Source organism: Malaclemys terrapin, chromosome 7 (genome assembly GCF_027887155.1).
Source record: "Malaclemys terrapin pileata isolate rMalTer1 chromosome 7, rMalTer1.hap1, whole genome shotgun sequence".
NCBI classification, from domain to species: Eukaryota; Metazoa; Chordata; order Testudines; family Emydidae; genus Malaclemys; species Malaclemys terrapin.
Window position 1 is genome coordinate 99,482,359 of NC_071511.1, and position 13,649 is coordinate 99,496,007.

At 39.9% G+C, this 13,649-nt stretch overlaps 1 protein-coding gene across 2 annotated transcripts in view; it reads left to right on the plus strand.

The window, feature by feature from the left end:
* The window catches only part of CFAP46 (cilia and flagella associated protein 46), a 175,088-nt gene that overhangs the window by 32,397 nt on the left and 129,042 nt on the right, over positions 1–13,649 (plus strand). For both annotated transcript variants that reach the window (XM_054035846.1, XM_054035847.1), the window contains 3 exons: positions 4,957–5,185; positions 7,665–7,785; positions 13,297–13,420. In XM_054035846.1, coding sequence (XP_053891821.1) covers positions 4,957–5,185; positions 7,665–7,785; positions 13,297–13,420 — 474 coding nt within the window. The remainder of the gene's footprint in view (positions 1–4,956; positions 5,186–7,664; positions 7,786–13,296; positions 13,421–13,649) is intronic.

The following is a 13,649-nucleotide window of genomic DNA, read 5'->3' on the forward strand; positions in this document are numbered from 1 at the left end:
TGTCAGCCCAACTTTTGGTACTACAGGAACACGAGTCTTTCCTGGTGCCATCTACTCCTGAGGCATATGCTGCAGGTGGGAAGTTGATAGACTTGTCAGTACCGGTTTCCCTGGCTGCTCCAGACTCCCACCTGGTACTGGTTTCTAAAATACCGAAGTCTACTGCTCCTATTCCAGCTCTGGCTCGCCATGTAGTACCATCAGAGTCTTCGGTTAACGTGCCTTTCAGATTGGTACCAACTAGAGGGAAACCGATTATGATTTCACTGGCAGTTCCATCTCCAGGCTCTGGCTGTAGCTCCTTGACAGGATTTGCCCCTTCTTGGTCAGAGGAAGCAGACTCTTCATCTGATTCTGAGTTTGGCTCTTACATGTCACAACCCAGGTATGTACAGCAGTCCCCAGTGAATGCCTACCCATCCTGGTTCCACCCAGAGCATCAATATTGTCCACCACACAAGCATGAATGACTTGAGCATAATTGGGTCCCAATGTCATATCAGTGGCTTTTCTGGAACCCTTGGGGTTTTCCTCTGCAATCAAGGTCATCCCTGCATCCTTCACACTCTGCATCTTAGACTAGGCATCAGGAGCATCTGCACCAGGGACACCATCTGTGTACCTCTGGTATTGGACCCAGTACTGTACACAAGGAAATTCCTTCTCAGGATCTTCCCTCAGAGGAGTCAGAGGAGGCTATACCTCAACAGTCTTTGCCTTCGCTTCCTCGCCAGATGAGGCGGTAGTAGCAGAGTCTGTTTTTCTCCCATCTGATGACTACAGAGCTTATCAGGAGTTGTTGAAGAGGATGGCTGCGGATCTTGATATCCAGCTGGAGGAGGTCCAGGAAAAGTCACACACGCTTATGGACATTTTGACCTTGGAGGGTCCCTCTACAGTAGCTCTCCCTATTAATGAGATTTTTCTTGAACCCAATAGGGAGCTTTGACAGACCCCATCTTCCCTTCTCGCTACAGCTAAAATGGTGGAGAGGAGATACTGTATGCCCTCATGTGGGTTTGATCATGTGTATAACCACCCCCCTCCGGGCATCCTGGTTGTCATGGCTGCTAATGAGAAAGAGAGACAGGCACCAGGTATCAATTCCAAAAGGGAAAGAGGCAAACACATTGGACCTATTTCGAAGGAAGCTTTATTCCACAGGAGGTTTACAGCTTAGATTTGCGAACCAGCAGGCTCTGCTGTGTTGTTACGATTTTAGTCTGTGGGGTAATATTTTAAAGTTTAGACAGGCTGCCTGACAAAAGGAAACAAGAATTCCCTGTGATAGTGGATGAGGGTGAATTAGTTGCGAGAAAGGTTCTATAGCCCTGTCTAGATGGAGCTGAGTCTGCAGCATAAGCCATGACTTCTGCCATCACTGTGCTGCAGTGTTCATGACTGCAGGTGTCCGGTCTCCCTCCAAGGTGCAGAAAACTATTCAAGACTTCCCATTTGAGAGTCCTTCACTCTTTTCAGAGAAAATGGACGGTAGGTCCATAGCTTCAAGGATTCAAGAGTGATGCTTAAGTCTCTCGGTATCTACACACCAGTGACAAAAAGAAATCAATTTTGCCCACAGCAGCTCCACCAATATCTGTCTTTTATGTCTTGTATCCAAGACCTGTCCAGAAAGAGGGGCAGAAATCACAAGAGGAATCCACCACTTCCCTCCTCTCCTGCAGTGGTCAGTTCATCTAGACGAACTGGCTCTTCTAAACAAGTCAACAAGCATGTTAGTCGAGGACAGCCTCCTAGTCCCTCTCCTTTCTCTCTATTTGCCAACCTCTTAAGCGATTGGGCCCACGTTAACATAGATCAGTGCGTCGTAAGCACGGTGGAAGTGTGATACACTCTTTAGTTTGTTTCCCTTGTTTCCACTTCTCTTCCCTGTCCCTCTTCAGGAACCACTCTCACAACTTCTTCTACTGCAGGAGGTGCAATCTCTCCATCATGTAGGAGCCATTGAGGAAGTTCCCACATTGCTCAGTGGAAGTGGTTTAGTTCCCGTTACATCCTTATTCTGAAACCAAAAGGGGGGCTTAGACCCTAATTAGATCTAAGAGAGCTAAACAAATTCCTGAAGAAAATACAATTCTGGATGGTCATTCTGGCTTCAATTATTCCTTCCCTTTACCCCGGGATTGGTATGCTACCCTTGGTTTAAAAGACACACACTTCCACATGGCGGCCCATCAGAGCCATTCGAGGTTCCTCAGGTTTGTAGTGAGCAGATCTCACTACCAATTCATAGTGCTACTCTTTGGCCTGTCAGCAGCTCCTTGCGTTTTCATGAAATGCATGGCACTAGGAAGGTTCCTATAAAAGTCAGGAGTCCATGTGTTCCATTACCTGGATGACTGGCTGGTGAGAGACTGGTCCAAGTCTCAGGTACCATTCAGTGTATCCATTATCCAGTCCAACTTCAATGCACGGGGGCTGCTAGTCAACTTCTACAAATTGATTCTGAATACTGTACAGAATATAGAATTCATTAGAGCAGTCCTGGACTCAACGAAAGCCAACACCTTCCTTCCGCATTTAAGATTCTAGGTTACTGCTCTAGACCTAAAGGCAGAGTGTGAAACTGCATCAACCTCCTATGGCACATGGTAGTGTGCTCTTATGTAGTACAGCACGCCAGGCTAACATCTCAGAAAACGTAAGGGGTGGCTAGTGTCAGTTTATTCACTGGTTTGTCATAATTTAAACATGGTGGCTCATATACCAGTACACATTTTATACTACCTGGATTCCTTACAAATTTGTGTGAGATTCCCCTTTGCTCCACTCCACTTTAGTTACAGACACTTCAGTTCTGGATTGAGTAGCTCATATTGGATTCCCACAAACATAAGGTCTTTGATTGGCACAAGGCTTGAAAATGCTTATAAATATCAGGGAATTGAGGGCTATCCATCTAGCTTGTTTGGCCTTCCTTCCGCACATCGAAGGAAGGAATCTGCAGGTACTAATAGACAATATGGCAGCCATGTTTTATGTAAACAGCCCAGGAGGAAGTTGGTCCACTCGATTGTGCCTGCAAGAGGTGAGTGCTCCCATCCATTATGTCTTGGACTATTTTTTGTTCCTGAAACAAGTGTTGGCTTTTAGTTCCATCATGTGTCATCTAGTGGCTATCTTGGCTGTCTGTCCTTCTATGGGTAACCTCTCTATTTTTTCCAGCCCAATGTCTGCAGGTGTTTAAAGAGTCTCAACAGGTTTTGCTCACAGGTAGAGGACCTTATGCCCCCGTGGGACTTATACCTATACTAGCAAAACTGATCCCTTTTGAGCTACTGGCATCCTGATTGCTGTTGTCAATGAAAGTGGCCTTTTTGATAGCCATTACTTCAGCAAAGAGAGTTGGGAAGTTATTGGCTCTGATATCTGAACTTCCTTCCACTGTTGTCTATAGAGACAAAGTTTACTTTCACCCTTACCTGAAGTTCTTTTCTAAGGTGGTTTCCAATATTCATATTTCTCAAGCAATTTTCTTACCTAATTTCTTTCCAAAGCCTCATAACCATAAAGATGAGGAAAAGCTCTACACTTCAGACGTTAGAAGAGCTCTGGCATTTTATGTTGATCAAGCTAAGTAATTTAGCTCAACCTTGCAGCTGTTTTTATTGAGTTGCAGTCAGGACAAAGGGCAGTCCTGTATCCTCCCAAAGAAACTCGTCTTGGATTTCTGCTTGCTCCAACTTGTTTATACTACCAACTGGCTAATGTGACTCCCCCAAGTAGAATATTACCCCATGCAACCAGGTCTCATGCAGTTTCTGCAGCCTTTCTCGCTCATGTGCCCATCTTGGACATCTGCAAGGCGGCAACTTGGTCATCAGGCCATACGTTTGCCTCTCACTGTGCCATCTCTCAGCAAACCAAGGACGATGCCAGATTTAGTTGTGTGGTTCTCCAATCTTTGTTCTAGTAGACACCAAGCTCAACCCCTGTTTGACTGCTTGTGATTCATCTGCAATAGAATGGACATGTGTAATCACTTGAAGAAAAAACAGTTAAACCTTCTTGTAAGTTGTTCTCTGAAATGTGCTGTATGTGTGCGAGCCACCGTATATTCCATGACACCATCTTTCCCCACTTTATCAAAGTCTATCTGGTAAGAAGGAACTGAGGAGCATCGGGGGGTCACTCTGCTCTTTATACCTAAGCAGAGTAGCATGAGGTAGCAAAGTGCTCATTGTATCCCAACAAGTATTGCTGAAGGAAGAATGTCTTTGACAACTGTGTGCTGGGCTCACGCATACCTATAGTGAAATGGACATATGCAACACATCTTGAACAACAGTTATATAAAGGTTAGTAACTGTTTCTTCCAAGAGGTCAGAGCTTGACTATTACATCTCAGACAAAAGACAGCACTTCCTGCAGCCTAGTGTCCTCTAACATCACACTGGGGCATTGATTCATTAGTTAAAAGGAGGGGTGCCATGTACTGTATTGCCAGCACCGTTTTTTGTAGTAGTTGTGACATTGTCCTTAGAGGTTTCTTGTCCCATCCCTGATTCAGGAAGGTGCTTAATGACATGCTTAACTTTAAGTAACTGTGTAGTCACATAGGGTATGTTTACATGGCACTTTTGAAAATATGGCCATGTCATTTAGGTGCATAAATAGGAACTACTGAAAATCTGGCTCTTTTTGAACAACTCTAGCAGTGATACAGAAGAAGCAACTCAACTGCAAGATTATACCGTTCTTTCTTGGTGTTGGCTCCTCAGGGCTAAGGAAAGCAAAATGTAGTAAATGGTTATGTTAGTTATTTCAGTATGATGATGTGACACAGAAAACATGCAAGGAACCGATAAGTTGAGTGAAGGGGTCTTTTTACATACATTATTCATTTTTCAGCCACATTTTTTATAATTTTAATTCTAGACAGCTTTGTCTCTTACTGTTTTAAGAGTTTACCTATAAAATTGTCCAATTTCCTAGCTTGTTAATTTTGCTGCGTTGCCAAGTTCATATGGAAATTGCTCATATTGAAGAAGATGAAGATAGAATAGAGGCTGCCATGGAACATTTTCAGAAGGCTATATATCTAGATAACAATGGGCAATACCAGGAACATCTGAAAATGGCTTTTCATCGTCTTCATTTATGCACTATGTTGTACAAGTCACCTGAGCGCCTAGAGGATCAAGCAATTATGATGATTGAACAGGTAATAATAAAGAACAATTTCATTTGTAGAAATATAAAGTTCGCTTATTAAACTTCTCCAAAAGAAATATTTTTTTTATAATTCTATTTTAAGAGTTGTGTATATTCAAATCCAAGAGTTCTAAGATAATTAAGTTTTGGCCTTTTGAGTAAATTCTTGCAAAGTTATTTAATAAATAACTGTTAATGTTAATCTTTACTGACAATATATAAAGGAGAGGGCAGCAGTTCTTATGCATCCAGATGGTAATATCATCCATACACCCATGTAGGGAGAGACTGCATTAGCAGGGCTTATGGGGAAAATATACTTGTGTATCGGCATACTGATAATATTCCATCCATGTTTACACTAAGAAGACTCATGTACAATAAAGGAGATAGAATGGCACATTAAGGAATGCTGCATTTCAAATCCCTCTGTGTTGACATACAATTGTCAATATTGGTGGACTGCTGTATTTTAGGTATAATTTGAACCACTATAGCACAGTTTGAGGACTCCAGCAACTTCTCTGATACCATCTCAGATAATTCAGCTGCGATAGTCCCCAAATAATCTGGTGTTTTAGGCACCAACAAAACCATATGTTTTGGATCACAGTACAGAACCATTTCTGTAGTCACTGCTGTTGACTATCTAGAATATTTCTTCATCCATTTTTATATTTAACATTTTGTTTCTCTCTAGAGTTTATAAGTAGTCTGTTCATTAGTAACTAAAGAATCAGAAAAAAACCCATAAAGCCTTAATAATGTTAAAATCCATTTTATCCTCATGAATTGGATAGTGCAAGTGTTTTGCACTTTTACAGTGTTTTCTGTTTACACTTCTCAAAGTACTTTACAAATGGGTCCATGTCAGTTTCCACAGAAACACATGAAAGGATTATACCCCAAATTTAAAATGACTTTATTTTGTATAAAAGAATATTAAGCTTCTTCCCCATTTGTTCTGCAAAAGTGGAGCTCAGCAGCTTACGATTGGGTCTCTACATAGTTGTCAACTTTTAAAATTGTATTTCAAGGGTCAGTTGTCTAAATAAATTGAAGGCCTGTACCTTTAGAACCTAGCCCCTAGAGGTTTTGTGTGGATTCTGGTGAATTTTAGCACTTATATTCTGTTTTACAAAGATCAGCTGCTTAACCACCACAACCTCATGTGGGCCAGGTAATTATTTCCTCAGTTTTACAATTGGAGAAATGAAGACACAGAGAAGTTAAGTAACCTACCTAAAGCCACAAGTGAGAGTCAATGTTAAAGTTGTGGATAGAAGACAGGAGTATATTGCTTCATCCGTTAGCCTGTGTTGCTTCTCATTTTACTGAGCTGCCACTGACGGGGATCACGGATCATAGTAGCTTGCTCAGCTGCAGGTTGGCTGGGAGGAAACTTGCAGCAGCCTTTGAACCATCAACCTTGGAGGCATTGCTTCTTGCAACTACAAACGAATTTGGGGTCTTCACAGAAATTCAGAGATCCTTGGCCATGGTTGTCATAGAACCTAGAAGTCAGTGCTGGGCAGCTACAGTTGGGCTATGAATGTGATCTTTAGGACAAGTCAGTGACAAGCTTCCAATTCTAGTAACCAGTTTATATAGAGTTACAATTTCAAGGCTAGCTTCACAAGGAAGAAGCCTTGAAACATACTTTGTAGAGAAAAGATGAAAGCTGAGAGTTTCCTTTCGATCTGAAGGTCCAAATCAACGTGGGATGGATACATAGATGTAGGCTTTAAAGACCACAAAGATCACTTGTATATGTTGCTATGGACTTCCCACATGTGGAACAGAAGCTGAAAATAATAATTTAATATTAAAATGCGAGGATTTCTGGCTGAAATTATACAAGTTTCCTGAAGGACCATATTGTCCTAAACATCTGCTCTCCCCTGGCATGCCATGGCTCTCAGATTCCTGCAGACCACCAACCTGCATCATTTGCATGAAGGGACTTCCTTAGGCTGCATCCTTAGACCTGTTTTTGGAATAACTAATTTGCATTTGCTCCGCAAGGTGCTGTGAAATGGACAACCGATGCTTTTTTGGTTGATATGTTGCATATTAATTCTCAATTATATTTGGTCATAACCAAACTGTTTTGTAGTTTTCTTTAAGTGAACAATTTTATTTTTGAGAATATATCATAGTGATAGTTCATACATTAAAAATTAAATATAAAATTCAGCCATGAATGTGAGCAACATTAAAATGTACCTACCTGCATATGCTCTAAGTTACCCTCAAAATGTTCATGTCAAGGACCAAGGTTTCAGAGTAAGTCTAACCAATAATAACATTGTAGAACAGTACATAAGTGTTTCTGGATTGTAATGCAATTCCTGTGGTAAATAAGCCTGTGACCAATGTTGTGGCTTATTTAATGGGTGAGATTTACAAACACCAATTTAATGAAAATGTACTTATTTTTAATACAATTGTGAATGTACCCATAACAGTTAGCCCTTCTCTTTATGTAGGCTAAAAAAGGGAAGCAGAAAGATAGTGTGAGGAAAAAGCGGTCTCTTTTGGTCAATGCAGGTCTTGCACTAGCTCCTGATGCATTTCAAATAGTCCTTGACAGTGAAAATGAAGCTAAAGGTAAGGTATGTTTGCTGTGATTAAAAAAGTCAAAAATTTGTCTGTTACTGATTCTTTACCCAGCCTGAAAGATAATTTGACCACTGGGGCCAATTATAATGTTTAGAAGACTATATGTCTTTGGGTGAAATCATTGCCATAGTGGAAAAATTCCCATTGTCTTCAGTAGGGTCAGCATGTTTTTGGAGGAAACCCTGTGCACATAACTGTGTGACGCTATAAACTTAGGCTCTCGACAAAAATATGATGTCTTGTATAATTTTATTTTAACACTTGTAACTGCAGAAGCTATTCCTAGTCATACATGGTAACTATTGAATGCTGTTTCAAGTTACTGTTTGACTCAATAATATTCTGTGGCATTGAAATACATATGTTCTTTATTACTTTCAGATTGTTGCCTCTCAATTTTGAGTGCTCTCTTATTTCTTTATTATGCAAAGAACTAAATATGAATTCACAGTTTGTCATCTAAAACACGGACCCCAGGATTTGAGCTCATTGCTTGTACATTATACCATGGACATTTTATCTCATGAAAGGCTACCCAGTCTTTCGTTAAACAATATCCATATGGAGATAGATTGTCCATACTATTCCAGCTGCTTTGTGCCACGCTAGCAGTACAAAGCACCTATAATATCAGTTTAAGCAGCCTTCTGTGGATTCCCCTCCTTTGCCACAGTGTAGAGATCATGTCCAAGGGAGAGGGAGCATAGCTAGGGAGTCTTTATGCCCTGGTGATCCCTGGCTGCTGGAGCAGGTGACTGGGACAATATTGGGCCCACACACACAATCCTATAGTAAACTCATTTCAGCCAAACCAGAACGTCCACCCCAGATTATTTTTATATGAAAAATAGAATTAATCTTTGAGTCAGTAATGACACAGAAGTAAGAGTGCCACCTACATATTCACTACTTCCACTTCCTGTAGCACCTCAGTTTCCCTCAAGCTCTCATCTTGTACTGACTATGCTTGGATTTACTTAATTTATTATACATGTTGAGATGATAGTCCAAAGTATTGTATCTTTAGTGTTTGGAAAACAGTCATACAGAGTATTAAACACCAAGAAATAATGTAAACCCATATAATACAATATAATTGCCATAATGTGTTGAGGCATTTTTTGAAGTGGGTGAGGGCTATCTTGTTCAAATAGCTTCTTTCACTTTATTTTAGATCATTAACTCTTGTAGGGGAAATGCAGAGGCTTGATCTGAGCTCTTGGCAGGTTAAAAGCTTTTCGATTAACATTTAATAAACTATTTGTATAAATAAGACATGAGCTTTAATTGAAGTAAATTCTACCTGCCATTGAACTGCAGCATGCATGCATCGTGAAAGGCACAAGTCATCTTAGATTTCCAGCGAATATATTTGTTTGAATTTTGGGTTTACTTGAGAATTGTAAATTTGTATCCAGAATCTCTCAAAATAAGTCACTCTTTTACTTACATATTCATATGCTAGCCTTCAAATGTAGATAATCTGAATGATTAAGATCATTTTACAAAATATCAGCGTAGGCGGGTTGACTTTAAAATAAAATTTTGCAAGATGTTGTTTCTTAAAGGTTTACTTTTGCTCTTAACACTCAACAGAACAATGAGACTAACTTTTTGATAACAAATAACTAAACTAAATAATTGTAAAAGAAATTAACAAATAAATTATCTTTGTTTACAGAATGAGAGTATTCACACAACTGTGCTTTCATCAGCATTTTATGAACATTTTGTTCTCTTTTCAATGTGTGTATTTACTTGTTAGTAATTTTAATGGGATTTGTACTCACACAGCCAGAAGAGATTGTACTACTTGCCTACAGTTTACAAATTCTGCTTACATGATATTAGTGTAATTATTGCCGGTTAATCTACAGTTACCACAGTAATGGGGACCATATAATTCATTGGATAAATTATACTGAAAGACTATTTATAAAGACATTAAGGGTATATCCCCTTTCCTTTTTCGTTTAATTTAACGCTAATGCTTAATCTGTTTGTTTTTTAAATGTCAGAAATGTTTATGCTTATGCATTTCTTGCAGTTACTTGGCAAGCTGCTCAAGGATCAAATTAAAGCTTATTCAGTCTGGGTTATGTCAGCAATGATAGTTCGACTCAAGTCAATGTCTTGCCTCATCAGATTTCCAAGACAGCCACATATTATACAAAGCATTTCTGCCTTGTCATTATACTGTAGAAATAATCTCTGATGTGTTTATATTGCTAAAGCTATTTTTCTCCTAGGGGTCCAACTCATCCCTTCCTTGTGTCTTGTCTCTAGCTCTCTCAGTTCATTTCTCTGTCTAATATTTTTGTGCCTAAAAAGAGGTTCTACCTTTAACACCTCCTCTCTACAAAAAACTAATATTTTGGTGTTTGCAAACTGAACCTTCAATATCTATCAAAATACCCAGGGTTAGTGTTAATTTTTTTATAGATTATGCAAGTCGTTGTGGGTTATGGGTTAGAAACACAGGTTACATGTTATTTGTAGTTCCCAAAAGTGAAGATCTGTAGGTGATGCTTAATTTTAAAATGTAATGGGCATTTGACTTTTTTCAGTTACTCAGTGACCAGATACTCAACACAATTAATATTAACAACAAGGGGGAAGGAATGCAAGCCAAAATAGGGAAAGAACAGGTTAAAGACTATTTAGATGATAAGATGGATGTATTCAAGTCAGCAAGGCCTGATGAATTAGGGTACTTAAGGAACTAGCTGAAGCAAATCTTGGAACCATTAGCAATTATCTTTGAGAACTACTGGAGAACAGGTGAGGTCCCAGAGGACTAGAGAAGGGAAGACATAGTATTTGTCTTTAAAAAGGGAACAAAGAGCAGCAGAGGAATTATAGACCAGCCAGCTTAACTTCAATACCTAAAGTATACTGGAATTCATTATTAAACAGTTTGTAAGCACCTAGAGGATAATAAGGTGATAAGGAATAACCAGCATAGGTTTCTCAAAAGCAAATCCTACCAAACCAACCTGAATTTCTTCTTTGAAAGGGCTACTGGCCTACTGGATGGGGGAAAGCACTTGACATGATATCTTGATTTTAGAAAGGCTTTTGACACACTCCTGCATGACATTCTCATAAAAAAAAATAGGGAAATCTAGTCTAGATGAAATGACTAGAAAGGCACAACTCATTGAAAACTGTACTCAAAGAGTAGTTATCAATAGTTGATTGTCAAACTGGGCAGGCATATCTAATTTTGCTCTGCAGGGTCAATCCTGGGTCCAGTACTATGCAATGTTTTCATTAATGACTTGGATAATGGAGTTGAGAGTATCCTTAGAAAATCTGCAGATGACACCAAACTAGGAAGGGTTGCAAGCACTTTGGAGGACAGGATTGGAATTCAAAAAAATCTGGACAAATTGGAGGATTGGTCCGAATTCAACAAGATGAATTTCATAAAGACAAGTGCAAAGTACTTCACTAAGGAAGGAAAAATCAAATGCAGAACTACAAAATGGGGAATGACTGGCTAGGAGGTATTACTGCTGAAAATGATCTGGGGGTTTTAGTGGCTCATAAATTGAATATGAGTCATCAATGTGATGCAGTTGGGGAAAAGGCTAATTTCATTCTGGGGTGTATTAACCGCAGTGTTATACGTAAGCCATATGTGGCAATTGTCCAGCTCTGTTCAGCAGTGGTGAGGCCTCAGTTAGGGTACTGTGTCCATTTTTGGGTGCCATGCGAGTGCAGAGGAGAATGTCACAGTGTTCTCTATTCATCACTGGGGTGCCTCCTTGTGGCTACTTCTGGGAAATAGCTCCACCCAGTTTGACACCCCCCTTCTGTCTCTCATTTGCACTGCGACCTCTCTCACACTCCAGAAGTTGCAGTGAATCAGGATGCTCCCTCTTCATGGCTTGGCCTTCTGGCCAGGTCACTATAGTTTTCACATTCTGGGATATCAAAGTCTCACCAGATTGCCTGTCCAGGTATTGTTCCCAGAAGTCCTCCAATTTCAAATTATGCCACTTCCCCAGTGGCTGGTAGGGAAACATGGACCCGCCCACTACTCCAGGCTGGGGAACATACAATCAGCAGCCACAGTCTGCTGATTCCCAAACCTGGCTGCTATTTCCCTACTGCTTCCTGCTTTATCTCTGTCAGGTTTCCTTATCCACCACTCTTCTAAGTATACCCTTCCCACAGTTCCAGGGTCCTAGGGCTTCTACTCTTCGCCTGGGTTTCCTTCTTTCCCTCTCTAACCCCAGAGACTGACTGCAGGCTTCCACACTGCAGACTATTTCTACTGCAAACTTTCTGACTTTATACAAGCCCTGCCTGGTCCTGTCTAGCTGGGCTCCATCCTCAAACAGAGATTGTCTATCAAGCCTAACTATTTCTCAGATATGGTTTATCAGATTACTTAATCCCTTCTGAGCCACATTAACCTTTTCCAGGCTAGTGTGGGGTGAACAGCCTATCACAGAGAGCATGATGATAAGACATTTAGAAAACCTAACCTATGAGTCTTGAGAAAAAAAGACTGGAGGGGGACCTGATAACAGTCTTCAAATATGTTAAGAGTTGTTATAAAGAGAGGGCTGATCAGTTATTCTCCGTGCCCACTAAAGGTAGGACAAGAAGTAATGGGCCTAATCTGCAGCAAGGTAGATTTAAATTAGCAGTTAGGAAAACGATAAGGGTAGCTATGCTCTGAAACTGTCTCCCAAAGGAGGTTGTGGAAGCCCTATTTATTATTGGAGAATTATCAGAGCAGGATGGACAGATACCTTTCAGGGGTGGCTAGGTTTACTTGATCCTGCCTCAGCTCAGGAGGCTTATGATAGTAGCTGCACCGGTCCTCCCTTGAACAAATATTTTAGGGGAGGGTTCTCTCAGCATTATTAACAAAAAGTCTGTTCCAAAGGCAGTTGAAGTTATTGAAAAGATTCTTGTTGAAAATTCACAGTGGCCAAGCAGCTGGGAATTACTTTGCTGCAGCTACCACCAGTTTGTCCAGTGCTGGATTGGGGCCTTTTGAAGGAAGCTCTGAGAATTATAAAAGGCAAAATTTCAAATGTTTCACAAATTTTGTTGTGAACCAGTGTGTATACTTTTCACTGACTCCATATAGATTGCTTTATCAATGAGATTTCAAATATTATTCTGAATTCCAGTTAGCACACAAAGTAATCCCATATACCCACACAAATCACATATACCCCGTACAGCAGAGGTCTCCAATCATAGAAACATTTCTCCTTTTAATTAGGCTGAATTGAATCAAACTATTTTTTGCTGACTTGGGAAATTATAGAACATTTTGTTTATACTAATTCCAAACAAAATTGTTAGTACAGAATAACTTGTTTATGTTTTATTTTAATATTATAGTATAGTATTTAGTATAATATAGATATTTTAAAATATATAAGGACCTACTTAAGAATGATGTTGTTGTAGTGATGAAAAACATGCATTGTAATGCTTCAAAATTGCCTGCATTCCTTTGTCTCCATTAAGTTTCCTCAGGTAAAAGTAGGAGTCAAATAAGTTATCTCTGTGCAAAAGCACAGCATCATACTAAGAGTGTGGAGAAAACTGATGGTCATTTGAAACGATTAGGACATGGAAATGACAAGGAGAGGTAATTACCGTAAAGAAGGTGTATATATATTTTTTTCCATTTTAAAAGTGGCGTATTGCTATTGCCAAAGGGGAAAGTTTTGCTATTAGGACTCTGCAAGGTGCTGAGCACTCTGGTACAGATCCATTATAGCATGTAAGCATGTGCTAACCTTTAAGCAGGGGATCAATGTGGCCATATCATGAGCCATCAAACTTTGTTATGGTTATTTATTTATATGCTGATATAA